We start from the raw sequence: 20,133 nt of genomic DNA, 5'->3' as shown, positions 1-20,133 counted from the left end.
TAAACTTTATAAAATTTGAAAATATCTGTGTTGTTAAGCGCCCGTCGATCCGTTCGTTTCATTATATCCAATTCTTGCAAAACTGTCGTTAAATAAATCGTTTCCATACGAGTCGAAACGGAGCATGCGCAGAACGGCCAGAATGAAGTCGCGTCTATTTAACATATAACTCTACTTCCAAAGGAGAATAAACCCGCTGGTCTATTCGGATTTAAACTTAATTCTGAGTAAAGTTTCAGGCGTTTACATGGTCATTTTAGAGCAGAATTAGACTTTATACTGATTTATAGAGGAATAAAAATTCCCCTGTAAGCACAGGGACTGACTTGATGGCCTTTCCAGGGCCTCCATCCCTCCACACTAAAAATACCGCCGTGATCTGGGATCTCTCTGGAGCAGATGATCGTCCCTCTCTCCCAGCGGTGTGGTGAGCTGGCTCAGAGACATGGAGCTGAGTGCTGCTTCACGCCGGGTCAGGGCCCTGAGAGCGCCGCACACGGAGCAAGGCACCAGCGGAAGAGGTCCAGGTAAAGTCGGGGTAATGTGCTCCCCGGAGTCCACAGCTGCCAGAGGACTCAAAGAACAAATGGAAGACAGATGTGGCCAGATGTTAAAGGGCAGACCTTTTTCTCTCAAATACAAATGTAAACATATCCAAAAGCCCTCCGATGGTTAAACGGCCCCCCGCAGGACGCCTTCCACTCCCCCCGGCTTCCCTCTGAGCCAGAGACAAGTGGATCTATTGCTATTGGACATCTGCTGCACTAATGACGCTCGTCTCCTCACTGTCACACCACACGCTGACACACTTCCGATCCAGGGCCTCGCTTTGTTTCATGCTTGGTTTCCCCTCAACAACGATACACACGAGGATGGTCCTTTAATCAAAATCACGATTTCAGTGATTTTTCTAATTGTCATGGGAGGTAAGTTCTACTTATTTCTCCGTCAAAAACATATCAGTCCCTGTGTGAAGTCAGAAACACTTCCACCCTATATGATAAGCAATGCTCATTAATCCCACAGTATTTCTGAGTAAATTTGGACTTCATCACTTCTGCTTCAGACCTCCCAGCATGATTTCAAGCTACTTCAGCAAACATTGAGTCTATAGGCCTTCAGAGAGTGTGGGTATAAACAAGCCGCCTCCTGCAAAGGGACAGCAGGCCTTTGACCTGGACGGCATTGTCAGTCACTCAGCTTTGGAAGCGGCGCCGCATGAACTGTGTGGTGTGGTTCAACAGAGGGAGACTTGGCAGCTCGCTGCTTCTGCTCACACAAAGTAACAACCCGTCCTCCAGAATAAATCTTATGTCTCCACCTCAGCGTCTTTGTGCTGGACGCTCATCCAGCCCGTCCCCGTCTGGCAGCAGAAGCAGAGGCTGCACTGAAGCGTGGTTGCGAGCGTCCCCCGTCCGGGCAACCCCGGCCTCCCCGACAAGAATGCAGCTATTCTCTGGCAGCACTTGGCTGAGAGTGGGCGAGTGAGAGCGGCCTGTAGAAACAGCTGTTCAGGGAGTGATCAAAAGAGAGAGAGAGACCTCTTTGATTACTACGCCTTTGTTCACCTTCCACTCAAACTCTTTCTATTGAGTGAAGTAACTCTCTGAGAGGGCCACGAGCCAGGGGAACCGGCCGGCCTGCGCTTCTGTCTGCCTGTGCTTTAACGCCATGGACTGAATCTCACTTCCCACCATTCATTTCTGCTCGAACGTCTCGGTCTCCCATGACCCACGAACCAGAACTCTTCTTGACCTTTCGGCCCCTTTGGGCCTTATCACCACGACGCTCTGCCCCAAGTGGACGACTGGAGATGGATTCCGGCAGGAAGCTCCGCCCTGATCCCAGCATGTTTGTTTAGACTCAGACTGAAACGCATGGAGGATCAAACCGCTGCCTTCGATCTGCTGGATCTCATTTTTCTGTTGTGCAAGTCTGTCAAACCTCCAGCTAAACTATTTGTGTAAGACATGATATTAAATACAAATAGTTTCAGAAACATCCACATGAAAGGGTCCATGTGTTTAGCATAAAGTAATTTTAAATAATCTCCGGCGCCTTCGAGCGGGACTCTTTCGTCTGGAGGAAAATCACAGAAAAGTCTTGTGTAAGACATCCACCTAGTTATTTGGTGGGCTTGTTAACACAGCCAAGAAAACTGTCATTTTTCCAGACGTGCCCGAGCACGGCAGACGCCGGGAGTTCCCGATCTCCTTTTACTTCCTGAGAAACACACAAAGAAAAAAAAAAAAAAAAACCCCACAAAGTTTCTCAACCTTCATGATGTCTAAATCAAATGTGGATTGAGTGAGACGGCCGGGCTGCAGATCCAGAAGCAAAACTCACTGAAACCAAGTGAGCTGGTTTCTCAGCCTCTATATAAATATGTAGCCCCAGGACAGGAGCATTTCCCTCCCATCCGCCCGCCGATGTCTCCTGTAGGGATTTCTGAGAGGGATCCGGTGTCCTTATGAAGGAGAGTACAACAACATGTGGGCAAAAAAATAAAAGACACTCTTCATTTATTTACTCTGATTCCAAAATCAGAGCTTGAATAAACCAACTGGTGCAAAAAAAATCAACCTAAAACCAGTCTTATACCACTTTAAACCAGTTTTAACCAGTCGACAAACCCATCCATACAAGTCTGAGCGATAACAGCAGATTAATATTGGACTTTAAACTGTTATTAAGTGTTGTAAATGAGTGTGAGGATGAATGTTCACGCCTGTCTCTGAACACCCTCTCATTACGCCTGCCCCTCTCCGATGCCACCCACAGTGGCGCGGGCCACACTGGGAGGGTCCGGGCCCCTCGCACCGGCCCCCCTCCCGCCGCTCCGTCCCTCCGTCCCTCCCACCGTCCCCCGCTAATGAATGGAGGTTTAATGATCTGAGAGAGACTTCCAATTGAGTGGAAAACGTGCAGGTCTGAGGAGCGCGGCTCCGCCTGTCCAAGGAAGAAAGACGAAAAAGAGAAAAGGCTGCAGCGTTGAATCGATGCACACACACACACACACACACACACACACACACACACACACACACACTAGAGAGTGGCACAGTGTTTCCACACATGATCAGGAAAAAGGAACCAGCTGATTTGCTTTCTGTCTCTGTGGTGCAAAAAATAAAAACATTTGCCAGTTTGTGCACAAGCTTCAACATGAGTTCAGTAAAATAACAACTGTCCTTTTGTGTTCCAGTGTTTATTTGCAGGCCGTTCAAGTCCTAAACCTGCAGCACCGTGTGTTCACCGAGCATCCACTGCAAACAGCCCATCAAAAGACGACTGCGGGAGAAACACACACCGGGGTCAGTGTTTATAGGGAGTGTGAGGAGGCAGCGGTCGCTCGGCGTCGCCCTGAACGGACAGCAGGGAGGCTTTATGAGCGCCGCTGTAAATCACGGCCAGCAGCTTTACCAGCGGTACCGGGCTGGTGTTGTATTTGCTGTATTTACATCCAGAGTGTGTCATCCCTCTTTATTCTCTGTCTGCAGAATCACATCAGCGCTGGTCGCAGCAGCGAGCGGGAGATTTAGTTTCCTCCATATTCACCTGCTGACCAGGCTGACCGATGGCGAGGCTCCAGACAATCGAGTTACGCTCTTGGAAAATTCACGGTCATTCATCCGTGTTTCTTCTTCAGGTTTTCGCGGCCCGTCGCCGTTTGAGTCCCGCCTTCAGTCAACGCCGCGGCTGAGTGACGGCCAGGATTCACGAGGTCGTTAACGTTCAAGTTCTGGGTTAATGTGTCCCGGAGGAGGAGGAGGAGGAGGAGGAGGAGGGATCTGAGCTGAGGTGAAACGTTCTGCTGACCCTTTACAACACACACACACACACACACACATGCACGCCACAGCCATTCTTATTAACTGGTGCGTTCATAAGAAAGGAGCACAGCGAGGCCGTGCTGTGATTGAGTGCTGGGTAAAGGTCATGCCGGTGGCGCTCTCTGCAGAGACGGCCTCCCTCATCCACCCACTCCCACAAGCCTCTCTGTTCCCCGGTGAATAACACATGAGGAGTTTGGGGCCTTTTGGAGGAGGTTATTGCTTCTCTATCTTGGAGACTGAGCGCTCATGCCCGAGGTTATCAAGCCTCTGGGCGCAGAGCCAGATCGGACCCGGCCTCCCCTCGGACCTCTCTCTCTCCACCTGCCACTCCTCCACACTGAATTGTTCATCCACACAGAAGTGTTTCTACAGGCCGAGGAAGGAATGCCGCGTCCAGAAACTCCCTTTTTAATGATTAAACATTGCTGCGAGTCCACCATGGCGCAGCGAGTGCTTCAGTGCCGCTCTGCTCTCAGTGAATCATTAACTCCATCATGCAGCGTTTCCAGAGAAGGGAGAAAATGCTTCCTGAAGTCGTTTCTCAGGCGGGTCTGTAGCTTTATTTTGCTGTGACTAACTTGAGTTAAAGTGCTTTTAAAAGTTGCGATAAGATAGAGTGGATTTCCAGCTAAATTATAAGTCCAGTAGGAACAATCGGCTAAATCATCTGATGCACTTTTACCTCTCTGGTGTGACGGTGGCTGAGCGCGGTTTCACTACAACCTTCACGCCTGGAGTGTTGAATTATTAACAGCAGTCTACCAAGCAGCTGTTTTGTTTTCACAACACAGTGTCCACGTCTGTCTGTCTGTCCGTCTGTCCGTCTGTCTGTCCGTCTCCCATCACTCCGTGTCCCAGAGCTGAGCTGAAAAACAGGTGGACAGTGGAGAGCGCTGAGAGACACGCCTTCCTCCTCGGGACATGCATTCCTCCACCGGAGCCCCGACCGGAGACATGAGTAACGGCCGGACCTCCAGTGGGTCCCAGACCCCTGCTGCACTTCCTTCCTGCCGCTCGCCACGCACCGACACAGCGCCCATATGTGGATGCTGACATGAGAAAATGAGCCAGCGGTGTGTTGTCGGATGGACATTTTAGAAATATAATCATTTGTTCTCCTAAGGACCGGCTGTTTGGAAAGCTGGAGTCAGATATTTCACTGTTGTTGATGTTAAAGAGGAAAAAGTGTCCGTGTGTCCTCATTATGTCCCTCATTATGTCCTGTACAGTCCGGACCGCCGTCGTTTCGGATGGAAGGTCGGCTGCATTATGCAGGCAAACGCTCGTGAAACAAAACGGGACATTATTAGATTTTGCTCATGCATTATTCATGTCTTGCTCTACAATTTGATTTCAGTTGTGCCAGACGGTTTTATTTGCGGCGGGAAAACAGAGTTCATTGTCTTTTGTGGTGTTGAGCTGTGCAGACTCTCACTCCTGCAGAAAGTAAGAATTCACCAACGATGCACTTTTATAAAGTTGTGTGTTGTTTGTCGAACTCCCGGTCTAGTGAAGAGGAGCGAGCGGATCAGGATTTACTCCCGTATAAAGGTCATCTGGGAGTCCTGGCTGGGATTTCAACAGGCCGCACTGTCCTCCGCAGACACTCGGTACATACTGGCTTCATAGCAACTCCCGGCTCCATGGCAACAGGCGGCGGCGCAGCCAGGACTCGGCCTGAGAGCGTGCTGCGCTTCATATCCAGCCAATGTCCCGCTCTGTATGTCATGACCAGCAGGCCGGCTAATGTGGAATAATATTCATAGATATTCAGCTCTACCTCGCTCGGACTGCTGGGATTTTTCCATGTTTACAGCGGCGGACGGTTCAGTCCTCAGCAGGCAGACGAACCCCTGCTGTGGCCTCGAGTAACTGATTACTGTTACAGAATAAGTTACTCTGTTCCAACTGCTGAATAAGCTCATTACTCATTAATACAGCTGTGCTGTGTAGCTGTCGATTCTCTTCCCTCAACCCGACTTCACTCATTCTGAGGATGAATGCCACTCCTGCTCATAAAAATCTATTTTGATTATTTTACTCATAACTTCTATATTTCTCTTCTTGCGGGCAGAGTGCATTGTTGTTTCACTAAACTCCTGTTTACCAGAGGAAGGCTGCCGCATTAACCCTAAACTGTACCTCAGTCCTCCAGACTATGAGTCACATTAACACAATCCAAATGTCCGTCTCCTGTGTCCTGGCAGTTCAAATGATCGCCATCAGTCTGTGCAGTTCTCTGGGTTTTGGAGCGTCTCGCCGGCGGACTCTCAGGGGCCGATCACGGAGCACAGCGGACTCCTCGGCTCTCCACAACAGTCGCTTCATTCCTGTTATCTCGCATTCACATCGTGAACTCCTCTCAGCCTCCTCCTCGTCCCATCGGCCCTCAGCTCGGCTTCAAAGGAGCCTTCAGAGGAGTCCGGAGCCGTCCAGGATCCAGCGGGAGCCACAGAGCAGCACAGAGATGCTCCAGAGTGGATCTAAACTGGTCTATGTGGGGGAAGGGGTGGATGTATGGGGTTTTTGGGGTGTGTGTGTGTGTGTGTGTGTGTGTGTGGGGGGGGGGGGGGGGGGGGGGGGGCTGCAGTGCGGTGCCGGGGGAGGGGATGGTGGTCAGTTTGGTGAGGAAAAAACAGGAAACTAGGAGATGAATTGTAAATTACACTGGATGTGTGTTGCGTGGGTTCGGGCTTGCAGAGCGGAGGACTCTGGGGTGGTGGTGGTGGAGGGGGGGGGGGGGGGGGGGGGGGGGGGGTTCACAGAGGCCGGTGTTGGCTTACCGTTGGGTCTGGGGAATACACAGAAAGGCCGGAAGTCTTTTCCTGCTGTAATTCGGGGCGGGGACTGAAACGCTCCACTCCGGACAGATGTTGTTACCAAACTGTTGTAGCTGCGACTTCCAGCTGGCTCCCGCTGACATTAACCTGTTAGACATTAGCGCTGGAGCTTTCTTCGATCATCTGTCACTTCCCTACCAGAGGGGCGGCTCTGTGCCTGGAGGTTCAGGATCAGGTGCTCTGGAGCCCATTAAGGAAACGTACAGCATCTATAACCGGGACGGGAGTAAAGGACGAGGTCCGATTACTCCTCTGTTGTTCCTCAGTTGCTTTAAATTCCCCTGCACTAATGTCCCTCCCGGGACGTCCATCTTCTCCCGGAGTGGGCCGTCCAGGACTCTGTTTGCATGATTGCCCCGATCTGTTTAGTGTCGGCGCTGCAGCCGATGCAGGCCTCGATAAGGCGGCAGGATGTTGACACTGAACACACCGGCGTGTTGTGCACTTCTCCGAGGGACGGGCTGCCTTCTTGTTAAAATGCAAAGCTTGCGTCAGCCGAGTCGAGGTGTTAAATTAAAGCGACGGTCTTTTGACCGCGGCACGTCTGACCCCTGAACAGCGATAGGGAGCTGATATGGCGGCCGCCGCCTGTGGAATGCTCCTCAACCTGTTGGTGTGTGTTTTCTCTGCTACACACACATTGTTTTTTTTTTTAACTGCCTGATGTGAAAAACCCAAAAATAAGGAAGTGGTTGAGACCGTGATGCAGGGAAATCTAAAATAACTCCACAAGTTGATTCTGAGAATATGAAGCATATTTCTGAAAGAGCAGAAGTTTCCGAGGTCGGTGTGTGGAATGTGCTCGGTGAACTACGATCCCCGCAGAGCGCTGGTTCTCTGGAGACGAGGAGGGAGAGGCAAGACGCAGCCTGGGAGCTCAGTCCATCAACTGGAAGAGGTCAAGAAAGACGCCGCTTTTTAAAGATGATGGAGGATCAGATTTTATACTGAGGAGATGGAGCTGCACTCGGTCGCTTCCAAAAAAAGGCAGGAAACAAAAAACCTGGAGTGTTGGGAGGAACGGAGAAAATGAAAGGATACTTTAAGAAAAACCCAGCGCCCCGTTCCATGAACTCTCTAAAGGGATTAAGGCTTTAATGAGCTGCCTATTGGAGGCCAGAGGTTTGAGCAGCAGGCAGTGGAGCACGGCTGAAGCGCTCATGTGAGGACGGCCTGGATGAGCCTGAAGGACCCCAGAGGTCCAGACCAGAGGCCTGCTAATGTCAGACAAAATACACAAAACAGAAGATTTATATTCCCCCCATCCATCCTCTGTACTGCTTGATCCATGCAGGTTTTCTTAAACAAAGAATATAAGATAGAATAATTTTTACAGATATTAGATTATTGATATTAGATATTTGACTCAAATGTTGAATTATTTGTACTTTCATGACGAGTTTTGATGACTTGGTAGCGTCCAGAGATCTGGTTAACTCAGATTGGACCAGATAGAACCAGCCTTGATTTAACTGGTGTACTTTGACTTTTGGTTCATTTTAGACGGATCAAAATTCGTTGGACTGAGTTTTTGAGGCAATGTAACTTAAATGGCAGTCAAAACTGGGTTTACACCAAGGGCATTTAGTTCAGGCTTCAATTCCGTGAGCCAGATCATTATAACCTTAAATTTCTAAATGTAGTTTTTTTCTGTTGCGATGAAAACTGCTCCTAAAACAAACAATCACGATGGAAAATGGCCATCATTTCAACATGAAGAGGATGTTGTTGAAATCTTCTGGTGCAAAACAGTGAAATTCCTCCTGAAACTGCTTCTATAACTGTTGCATTATGCATGTTTTTACAGACTGAGCAGTGGATCAGCTCCCCTTCATCTGGTTTGTGCTGTTTAATATTCAATGATGACTTTTAGACTTCCGATCTGGTGCAGACTGACTTCTGGCTGGTTTTAGACCAAGTGCATCGCTTTGGAAACATGTTGGACTATTTGAATACGAGTTTCCTCTACAGTTTCCTCCTCTCGTCACTGAGGGACTTTCTCTTCTTTCTTTTTTTCCCCTCTTTCCTGGCCTGAGTGAAAGTGAGAAGCCGACACTGGGTGGAGGGAGAGAGACCGCGCGCTCCCAGTCGGTGCACTTGTTTCAGATGGGTGTGGAGCGCGCGCAGGACGGAAGGGGAGAGCAGGGGAGGGCGGCGGAGAGGCGGAGGTGGGCAGACACCGACACCTCGGCAGGCACGCACTCAGACGCAGACGGAGCGAGCGCGCGCCGGGGGGACAGGCCGCTGTGGATGGGGAGGTCTCAGTGAGCCGGCAGCCTACCTGTTGGAGCCGAGGAGCGGAGGACACAGCCCGAACCATGTCTGCGAGGCTGCTGCTCTGCGCCGCCGTGGCCCTGTACCACGGGACGCGGACCTGCGGCGGATTTAACATCGACGAGCGCTTCCCCGTGATCAAAGTGGGGAAAACCAAAGGGAGCTTCTTTGGCTTCTCCGTGGCTCTGCACGAGCAGACCGTGGGCTCCAGGAAACACCTGTAAGTAGTCGGACGTGCACTTTTCGGAATATGTCTTACATTTAATTTGAATATGCTGCCCCGCGGGGCGCGCGCACACGCCGATGAAGACCTGCTTTTGCGCCTCGGGGAAGCTTTTGTGCGCAAAAAGCCGCGATGACGACGAGTCCGCGTCCGACACCTGTGGACGCTCCTGAACTCCGCGTTTCACCCAGAAATCAAATGATCTTTCTACAGGACAAGCTTCCTTTATTCAGTCCTCCTCCAGCTGCAGTTTTATCCAGACCTGGCTGAGTAAACATCATTTTACGCATAATACAGGTGGTCTGTACACCTTTACCTGCGAGCGGAAGTGGTGACCCGGTTTAGGAAACCAGTCACGTCGCACAAGGTGTAGTTTTATTAAAATACAATTTTCAGTTCTCAAGTAAAATCTATGTCTTCCCCCTATTTTGTGTTCAGCCATTATTTTCCGATCATTTCCATCCAATCTGGATCAGCAGCGCATCTCTAATCAATGAGTTGTTGATGTAAAACCGAGCATAATGTTCATGGTTGATGACCTGAAATCTCAGCCCCAGTGACTTCTCAGCGCTAGATTTATATGACTGAAAGTAGCTGAAGCTGGTTCAGACTTTCTTTTAAATCTCAGCTGTGGCTTTCAGGCTGACAGAAGGTTAGTGACTCCTTGTAAAGCTGTTAACTGGCTTGTAAGACTTGTTACTGACACATAAACAAGTGTAAAGCTAGCAGCACTTGAACAGATTTCCATAAAAGCAGCTGGTGGATGTCCAGCACTGTGATAGTGTCCGTCTTCCTGCACTGAGCTCCTCAAACTGTCCCACTGTTCAGTGTTCTTCCCTCAGCCTGATCCGAGCTGGCTGTTATCTGTGTCCGTGTTCTGCTTTGAAGAGTAATAGAGGAAGATGCAGTCCTCTTCCTCAGGAAATCAGGTTTACGCCTGTGGCTGTGACCGTGGCAGACTTCCTCATCTGAATGGACGGTTGGCAGGCTCCAGCTGATACATGATCAATGAGCCGTCTTGGCCTCGTCTCCAGAGAGATGCGGTCACCTCAACCCAAGAAGCAGAGCGCACGGCCACGGGGACGTGCACTGGGCTAGAGGGAGGACTCACTGGTCTGATGGTAACTTTTAGGAAAGCTCATGGATGGATGGATGGATGGATGGATGGATGGGGCCGACTGCGATGTTAGAGTCATGTAAACTAATACTTTCCTCTTGATCTCATATAATTACTCCTTTTTCTCAGGAATATAAAGCATGTTTTAATTTCAGTAGAGAAGAAAAGCGGTTTATGAGTCGTGGGTTGATCCCATGGAGATATAGAAATGATTCATTCAGTCATAACTGATTTAAAGAGTGAGTTTTGTTTCCTGGAGCTGATATAGATCTGGTTTCAGAGACGAAAAGATGAATGAACAAACAAATGAACTTTACTATTATGCATTTTATAGTAACATATAATCACACATAAAACACAGACACACACAGGTAACAAGCTGCTGTGTGTCTGTGGTTCAGCCAGAGTGGAGAAGTAACGCTGAAAGTAAAAGACAATACTGCTACAGAACACATAACCAGGAACCACACAGAGGGAATTTCTACAGTTCCACATTTTACTGAGGCGTGAAAGAGAAGGTCGTCACGTCTGCTCTGACATTTTGATGAAGCTCTAGTTTACTCTTGTTGAGTCATATTGACGCTTACAGCAGGGAAATTCTCTTTTCTGACTAATATAGGTAATTAGAGATAAAGTTTTCATGTTATAACACATTAAATATCTTTTCACTTCAAGGTGCATCTAGAATCACGACTTCTCTTTATATATAAATATGTGCGGGTAGCGTAGCTTCTACTAGTACTGCTACTGTGACCAGTAGTAGTGAAAATAAACTTATTTCTACAGCATCCCTCATTCACAAAGTGCAGTTCAAAATGCTTTAGATGAAATGAAGAGAAATTGAAAAAACTAATGAGATTAAATATCTTGACAAGTAATTTTAAAGTAAACATCCAGTTCTCAGTGTTAACAGAAGATAGAAAATCAAAATAAATGATAGAAAGTCATTTAAAAGCCAGATAATTTCAATCAAGCAAAAAATAATGTTATCAGCAGATTAATTAAAAATCAAGGGCTTGACTGTGTTTTAAACTGAATGTTGTAAAAAAAAAAAATCAATCCCATCGTAACAGAATGAGGAGGAATAACTGGAAGAATGGCTATTTTCTCTTTAATATGAGCAGAATGGTGATTCTCAGGCTTCACCACATCTGATTAAAACACTGTAATTGAGTGGAAGCGGGCCCCAGTCACCTCTGTGTGTTTTGGTGTGGTATGTTTATTTCCTCCACTCTCCGCTGCGTCCTTTTCTAGAGCCGCCTTGTAATTTCGGGCTGATGAAGCAGCGATACGCTCTAAAGACAGTCTTCCTGCCCTCAGCCCTGTAGTTGTGTCCACACTCTGTGATTCTCCGCAGACACACAACAATGAGCTGATGGTGTCTCTCCGGTTGGAGCTTTTACGGTCCTGTCTGTTTCCTCACACACACACACACACACACACACACACACACACACACTGAGAAGTGCACGGAGCCAGTCGTGACATGTGAAGAGTGTAAAGTGGTCGTTCTTTGTGCGTCCGTGAGTCAGACAGACGGGATAAAAAGTCAAGACTGAGGGTTTCCACTCCCTACGGTTTTTCCTTAACCCTTTTAAGATGAAGGTAATTATCTAATTAGTCTGAATCTTGCAGTATTTCTTGGCTGAGCTTTATTCTCTTTCTTTTCTTGAGTGCCGGGGGGTTGAACATCCATTTGTAGGTGAAGGTCTTTGCCACCTGAGGCCAATTTGTCCGGGGTATCCACCTCTCCTCGCCACTCCCTCTCTCCCCTCTCTGGATCCCCCGGTTAAACTCTCACAGAGACTTTTTTTTTTTTTTTGTGAGAAGGCTTTTTTTGTTCGCTCTTGCAGCGGGGAGGAGGGACTGGGCGGTCAGCTGGCCACCTATTGGCTCTTCCAGTCCCCTGACCCCATGGTATGCCTGGAATGTTTTACCCTTCTCAGCACCGCCGCAACCTGCCAGGTTTCAGGTTGAGACAAGACAGGAGGAAGAATGATGATCCGGTCCGGGGGACTATTGGGGAATTCGTGGAGAACTCAGATTATTAACTCGTTCTCCTCTGCGGCACCAGATTGTTTCATTTTGAAAACAGTCCTGATGAATATTGATTCAGTGTGTTTGCTTTTGCAGCTCATCCCTGTCTGCCCGCAGAAGCCGCGGGGTCTGACATCCTGCCGCTTCATTTAAAGGGGGGATTCCCCCTTCTCCGCTGCCAGGTGCAAATTAAACTGATCTGTCTGCAGCAGAAGATGAGGACGGACTCAGACGCTGCGTTAGAACAGGCGCTCTGCTTCTCCTCCGGTCTGATCGCTCTGAATCCTGAATGAAATCAATCATTTGACGCTGCTGACGAGGAAACCTTTCATCTGCTGCAGATCAGAATAAATGCTTTATAAATGTTACACGTCTGTCTTATGGAGCTCAGTCTCTCCGTCCAGTTGAGCAGAATGAACCTTTCTGAATGTGTTCAGACCGTATTTGATCTGTCTGCATGTCTGCAGCGTTCTGCGTTTTGCTAAAAGCTCCGAAAAGCTCCTGAGTGCTCAGCATCAAGTTGCTTAATGGATCCTGTGCAGATAGTTGATAAACGTCCTTCCTGCACTGCGGCTGTGTCCGTGCTTATTGTTTAAGTCTTTAGAAGTATTTTAAAAATCCTATTTTTGGATGGAGGATCTTTGCAGTTGAATATTTTGGAGTTTTTTATAGCTTTGTTAAAGTGGATGTAATGCCAGTAATGTGAGTCGGTCTGGACTTGACCTTAAGTCAACTTCAGAGGGCGAAAACTGAACACACAACTTCATACTGTGAGTTGGATTCTTACAAATAAGCTACAAATAAGCGGCGTAGCCGAGACGTTGCAGTCGTTTGGTGGCTGCTTTGCCCTCTTGTTGAGGTGTTTCGCTGCTGCATCCAATCCGTCGGTAATGGCACGAGTTGCATTTTGTGCAGCGGCAGAGTGAATGGCTGCTTCTAATAACACATTAAAACACATCCCAGTGGGACGGCGGGCTTCCTGCTAATCTCCACAGAGGAGACGCTCGGCGGCGAGGCTTTCTCTGGAAATACCTGCAGCGAGGCCCGTTTCTGTCTTCAGCAGACCACCTGCCCCCTGCCTCTCCTGCTCTTTCTTCCTCCTCTGGCTGTACAAATGCTCTCAACAGCATAAAAGGAGGAGGAGGCGAAGCAGGCCTCCGGGCTAATGAGGGCTACCTGTAGCTAGAAAAACTATATGCTTCAATGCCTTCCCTTCTGCACGCCATTTTCCAGCTTTGAAGAGGGAAGCGATCCCGACGTATAGGCTTACACTCGGTGTGCTCTTAAACATTCCTCCTGAAACATATCACAGGTTCAGACGAAATGTGTACTTTTAGAGGTTTTTCCCGCATCGGCAGGTAAAAACAGATGTTTCACACACACACACCTGCTCAGCTTTTATATGAGCTGAGTAACGTGTGGGTCGAAACTTGGCACGGAGCGGGGACTGTCAGCCTCACTGTCATAGTCGCTCATTTTCTATACCCCAGAGCAAAAAGTTGCTCCTTTTTTTGTCTATAGTTGTGTGTTTTCCGCGTCAGTTTGCATGTTAACCATCAGACTGTGTGGCGCAGCGTTTTAGCAGATCAGCCTACAGCCACAAGCCACAGCAGCCCGGCGCTGGTCGCACAAGCTCCTGCTCACTGCTAATGAAAAGTGAGTTAGTTTATTACCCAGTGTAGAGCTGTCATGTTTAATCTGTCAGCCCGGCTGTAAATGAGTTTGCTCTCCTGTTACTGTTTCACCAAAGGCAGATGGTGGTCTCCAGACAGGATGTTTGTCCAGCTGAGACACCCTGCTCCACCCGGCAGGCTCTGGCTGTTTGTGTACAGGTGCAGTCTGATATTTCGCTTTATTCAATCCTGTTATTCGGTGCTGCTCCTTCCCTTTGATTAGCAGCTGCATGCGCAGCATTTCATTTCCATCTGAAATGTCCTCTTGTGACTAAATTACCATTTTATCACAGTCTCACAGGAAGTGGATGCGTCACTGTTTGACCACAGGTGACTCACGCGCTGTGCGTGCTGAAACATATCGAACTTTGTTACCAACTAAGAGTGCATACAGTGAATAAACCGGCAGCAATGCCTTGCTCATACCCTCATATTGCATTGTGGGAGAGTTTCCTGAAAGTCGAATCAATGGATTAATCAGTGTTTTAATACAGTGAAGGAACTGACATTGCATTCTCCCACTGTGAGCACAGAGGCAGCGGACCCCGTCTGTCATATCAACCATCTTCTCCTCTTTCATCGGCGTCGTTACAAAGAGCATTAAAAGATCTGGGGCCTGGGCTCCTCTTGTCTTCATGCTTAATTCAATCTGCAGATTGAGTCGCTGCTGCGTTCAATATCATCTCCACTTGTTTGCTTAGTGGGTCTAAGTGGTAATATTTCCCTGGAATCAATCCCAGTTACCTGTAGCACGGCAGACAAACAGAGAACGGAGAACGCTGTGCTCTGCTCTTGTTTGTTGAGTTATCTCCTTGTTGGCTGATAACTGAGTCAACTCAATCAGACACTGTACCACTAGTACCGGTCATACATGACCCAGTTTTCATAGAAGGGCTAAAGCAGCAGTGGTTTGTTCGGTCATGACTTGTTGGTTGCTGACTTGTCTGTTAATGGCGTGATGTATGTGTTTTCTTTTTTCTCGCCATTTTCAATCCTTCAGTGGATGAACAGGCCCGCGGGCTGGGTGAAGGTGAACCCGTACAGCGCTCACCTCATTTTCTTTGCCCTGAAGGCAGCAGCCGCGCCCTGCCTGGGACAGACAGGCTGCGTCTGGAAGGTGCAGGTCTGGAACATGCTCACACTCTCAGCTGCTACAAACCCCGAAAGAACAGAGTCTGTTGACCATGAAGCTGCTGGCTGTTAGTTCTCCTTCATTCTTCAACTCTGATTTCTTTATTGAACTGAAAAGCCTCTACCTCCCAGTAGGGTCTCCTCAGGTTGCACACCTGAGCGCAGGTGTTGTTGCAGTCGTCTCGGTCCTGTCCAGACTGGATCCAGATGAAGGAGAACGTGTTACGGAACAGAGACCGGAAACGTGACGGCCTCGTCCCGCACTTCATCGTCTCTTCTTAATTCCACAGAAGTTTTTGAGTTGGAGAGGAAATGTCATCCAAAAGGGTTTAGTCATCTTTAATCAGTTTAGCTTTTCAGTTTCTCCCTGGTTGCTGTTATTTGCCCCGGGCCGGGGTAAGAATATAGGGCAACATGGCTTTATTTTAATGAACGCCCAGTGAACTATTTACCCTCTGCTTGTCATTTGTTTCTGTCTTCCCTGCTTTTTTTTTGACACTTTCATTTCTTCTTGCTGGTCCTTTGCTTTTCCACCTGATAGGACGACGTGATCATTTCTCCCTCTTGGTGTGAGGATCGCAGCCTTGCTCGCCTCAGCTGGGCGTGTTTGCTACAGTAAATGTTTGGTTTCGCCAGTCGCTTGGATCACTCGTAAAGCAGAAGGGGCGAATTTCAACATGTCCTCTGAGTAGGAATGCAGCTGCCGGTTGCCCCCGCTCCTTCGTGTGGACGGGCCTTTGACAGCCTGTTTATGAGGAGGTGATGAGCTGGGAGGGAAACGGCGGCAGAGCCAACACTGATGGAGCAGCAGCCCGACTGATCCCACGTTCACAAGAGGAAACGCTGAACTTTACTGAGCCGCTGAAAATGGAACGGAAATTTAAAAATATGATTTTTAATTGAAGCATTGCAAATGCGACCTCAATATGAGTTGAGTTTAAAGTCAGGTTAAAGTCAGTCTGTGTGTTTACATGGGAGTTTTTATTCCTGTATAAATCCGAATTAAGCCTAATTCTGTTCTAAAATGAACACGTAAACGCCTGAAAACTGTATTCAGAATTAAGTTTAAATGCAAATACACCGGCGGGTTTATTGTCCTTTGGAAGCGGAATTATATGCTAATTAGGCGCGACTTCATTCTGGTCGTTCTGCGCATGCTCCGTTGTGATGACAGAGTTTTCCAAGATGGCGGCCCGCGGTCCGCGTGTCGACTCGTATGGAGACGATTTATTTAACATCAGTTTTAGAAGAATGGGGTATTTTCACAGCTTCACTACTTCCTGCAAATAACTGTGCACATTCATTTCCTGTCTTGCATTATTGGCCAAACTGATTAATCCAGGTGTGTCTGGTTTAGACTGCTGCAACAAGACACACCTGGATTAATCATTTTGGCCAATAATGCAAGACAGGAAATGAATGTGCACAGTTAATTTCAGGGAGTAGTGGAGCTGTGAAAATGGCCCATTGGATGCAACGAAACGAGCGGATTGACGTGCGCTTAACAACGCGGACATTTTCAAAGATTTCGCGTCAAAGTTAATCGAGAAAGAAAGAAGAGAAAAACGCTGTTTACTTCCGGGAGACGTCAGCACGTCGCGGCCGCCCCGTCCAATCAGAACGCTTCACAGACCCCGACGTCAGAGAGGCTTTAATCCTTTGTTTTTTCCCTTGTAAACACGACCCTCATGAATATAATTCTGAATTACTTAATTAGGAGTAAACAATTCTGAATTAAAAACACGATTTAGAGGGTTTTGTAATTGCACAAAGTTGGGTTCAGTGTTTGTTTGTTTTTTTATAAATACTCATTTAAAGTGTACATAGAGAAAGTGACTGGACTGGTGCCAGGCTACACTGGCTCTGTAATCCAAGCTAGTAAGGCAATAAAAGTGTTTCCCAAGATGTTTCACTAACTCTTTAAGACCCACAATGCAACACCTGCTCCTTGGAACCATGTCTCCGCTGTATGTCAGGCCTAATGGCATCACTCCGCGGTGTTGAATTTCCACAACAAACACAGATGACCCACATGGCTCCGATGAGACAGTCAGACAGGGAGAGTATGTTTCGCAGGTTTTTTTTTCTCCTTTCTCCCTCTGGTTTGACTCCGACCGGCACGCCGCTCGCCAGGATTAGCCGCGATCCTGAAGCCCGGGTGATTAACGCTGGACTCTGTGCCCCACTTCTGCTTAATTTCTGCTCAGTTTGAGCAAAGTTCACTTCGACTGCCTTCTCAGGATTTACAGCACTGAGTTGTTTGGCTTGACCTTGTTCTCTCTTTTTCCTCTGTAAATACTTTAGATAATCTCCCATGATGCATGGTGTTTTATCACAAGAAGTGCTCACACTGCAAATCAGTGTTTTGTGACATTGTGTCTGAAAAACACTGGATGGCCATGGGTTGTAATTTAATCACACCACTGCTTCTCATGGGAGATACACCCACTTCCATGTAAATACTCTGAAGACTCGTTATACACACACACGCACACACACACGCACGCACGCACGCACGCACGCACGCACGCACGCACGCACGCACACACTCATTACTATAAACTTGAGTGAAGTCTGTCTCTGCCTTCGTGAATGAAGCGCCGCCGCGGTCTGCTCCTACACAGGAAGCCGCCCGCCCTCGGAGGCCATCTTGGCTCTTCCTGATTAGCATCGCTCTGCAAGATAACGGATTGATTGCTGATAAGGAGGGAGGGTAATGACACCATTTCCACTGGAGAACATTAAACTCCAAAGCCGAAACTGTGTCTGTGTGTCAGTTTTCTCATTGACTTTAAAATCCCCTCTCATACATAAATATGAAGATTTTATTTTGCCTGATTTTATCTTGACTATTTCTGTTGTATGAATCCTCTCTTATTTATTCTGGCTGCTCGCTGCATTTAAGGTGACCTTGAGAGCCTTGAATTGTTCGTTTCATCAGCGGAGGATAGTGATATCCCTCTATTATCGCATCTTAGCCGAGCTGGTTTACGTAACCAAGCAGGCCTGGGTTGTGAATGTGTGCCACAGCCTCACGTCAATTCCCAGATGAACAAGCATCAAATAGGTTAAGAGGGTAATTTGATCTAAAATCAGTAGTGGAAGCCAGCTCACATGACAGATTAGGTCTCAGACATGCAAACACAAGGTCTAGGTTTGCGTATCTGAGCCCCTTGATATTGAGGGGAACATCTGGCTCTGGAGATGTGCTTATGATTAGATTACCGGTGTTTATGGGGGCATATTGTTGATGTAAGGAGGTGTATCAATGCAGAAGCCACAACAAAACATTACGACTAACACGTGAGGAGGAATGATATTCATTCTGTCATTTTCCATCTGGAAAAAGATGATGTTTACTCACATCTTTAAAATTCCTTCATGGATGGATTTTTAAGTGAACTCGATTAGCATAGCTTCTTGTGACAGCTCACTGCTGCTCTCTCTCCACCTCTGAATGTCCACATGTCAGCTGAAGGTTGAAAAACGTGACGTTTTGTGCACGAAAGCAACACCGCTGTGCCACACACACACACACACAGCAAACAAGACTGTCTGCACTCTCCACCCACGGAGTGGAGCTAATAAATCTTGTGCTGACGGTAAACATTGTGCCGCGGCACCGAGCTGTGGAGAGCTGTAATCCCTCTACTTCAAAGTTCTGTGTTGTGTTAGAAGGTGCTGATGTAGGGAGGGTCAGGGTGAGTGGACACAAAGATCAGCTCCATCACCAAGGACCTGTTTTGTGTGTGTCTTTTGTGTGTGTGTGTGTGTGTGAGGTGCCCGGACATGTCAGAGGTCATGGCGTGACGGATTCTCCTTTTCCTTTATCGTGAACTGGCTCTCTGTTTGAGTGGATGTGAGCCTCTCAGCTGTTACTTGTTAGGTTTACGCATGGATCAAGGTTTTTAAATCAATTTTCTATTTTGAAATTAAATCCAAACGTCATGAAACGGGCGGTTTCAAGGTGCACTCGTAGTGTTTAGTCTACAGTAAATATCGGGTCGCTCATCTGTGCTTTGTGTGCTGTCAGGCACATTGTCACGGCTCTGATAGGATCTCACGTTTTGCTTCTGTGTCTGCTTCCCTCCCTGCATGCAGGCTCCTCGCAGGAGCGCCCAAAGAGCGCTCTCAGTCTCTACCAAATGTCAATGAGACGGGGGCCGTCTACTCCTGCCCCGTCACAGCGAACCCTGGGGACTGCTCCCGGATGGACCTGGTCACCACAAGTAAGCTCGACGCGGCAAAAATCCTTTGAGTTTCATGTCTGCCTGTCTGATGCTCCGCTGAAGACAGGGCAGTTTCCCAGCCTGCGTTTAGCGCCGTGCCGACATCATGAGATCCACGATCCTCTGGAAGCGAATCCCTTTTTAATTAGCGGTTATTACCTGATAGACCCAGACTACCCCCCCCCCCCCCCTCCTCCTGCGGCCGTCTCCTCCAGGCTGCAGGTAGGAGGCGGAATGGAGACGCTCTGCGTCACGTTTCATGTGGAGCTGAAGATGATTTTCGCTGCACTCACAGCACATTTTTGTGGTTGGTATATTTGTCAGGGCATGATTGTGGCTGGATGAAGCCTCTCTGCTGGAGTTGGTTTGTCTGTGGCTGTAATCACCACGATCCTGCTCTTCTGTGCAGCAAACGCTGGAACGCGCTTTCATTCAGTGTCCAGATGAACCGTTAAACGCCGGCTGGGACAGTCGGTCGGGGTTTGTGTTGTGTGAAGCGATCGCTGGACGGTCGGCAGCCAGAACAACGATCTCCCACTCGGCCCCAAACGTGCTCTTTCTGACCCGACTCGTCTCGTTCGCAGCCAATCCCTCGGAGATGGTGGAGGGCATGTGGCTGGGCGTGACGGTGGCCAGTCAGCGGGCGAAGCCGGGAGGCCGCGTGCTGGTGAGACGACACCCTGCTGCACCCCATTAGTCCACACGCTGACTCGCTGCACTGCCGAGTCAGTCCCGCTCGTCCTCACAGGAAGTGACCGGTTACACATGTGCTA

The 20,133-nt window shown here is 48.3% G+C and overlaps 1 protein-coding gene across 1 annotated transcript in view; it reads left to right on the top strand.

Annotated features, from left to right (window-relative positions):
• The first annotated feature begins 8,851 nt into the window (after positions 1 to 8,851).
• Positions 8,852 to 20,133, top strand: part of itga3b (integrin, alpha 3b) — a 19,838-nt gene continuing 8,556 nt past the window's right edge. Inside the window, exons 1-3 of the mRNA XM_030098292.1 lie at positions 8,852 to 9,170; positions 19,233 to 19,360; positions 19,945 to 20,027. Of these exons, the coding sequence (XP_029954152.1) occupies positions 8,995 to 9,170; positions 19,233 to 19,360; positions 19,945 to 20,027 (387 nt within the window). The 5' untranslated portion in view covers positions 8,852 to 8,994. The remainder of the gene's footprint in view (positions 9,171 to 19,232; positions 19,361 to 19,944; positions 20,028 to 20,133) is intronic.

The sequence above is a fragment of the Salarias fasciatus genome, chromosome 8 (assembly GCF_902148845.1).
Source record: "Salarias fasciatus chromosome 8, fSalaFa1.1, whole genome shotgun sequence".
NCBI classification, from domain to species: domain Eukaryota; kingdom Metazoa; phylum Chordata; class Actinopteri; order Blenniiformes; family Blenniidae; genus Salarias; species Salarias fasciatus.
The sequence above is the reverse complement of the archived record's forward strand: the minus strand, read 5'-3'. Positions and strand labels throughout refer to the sequence as shown.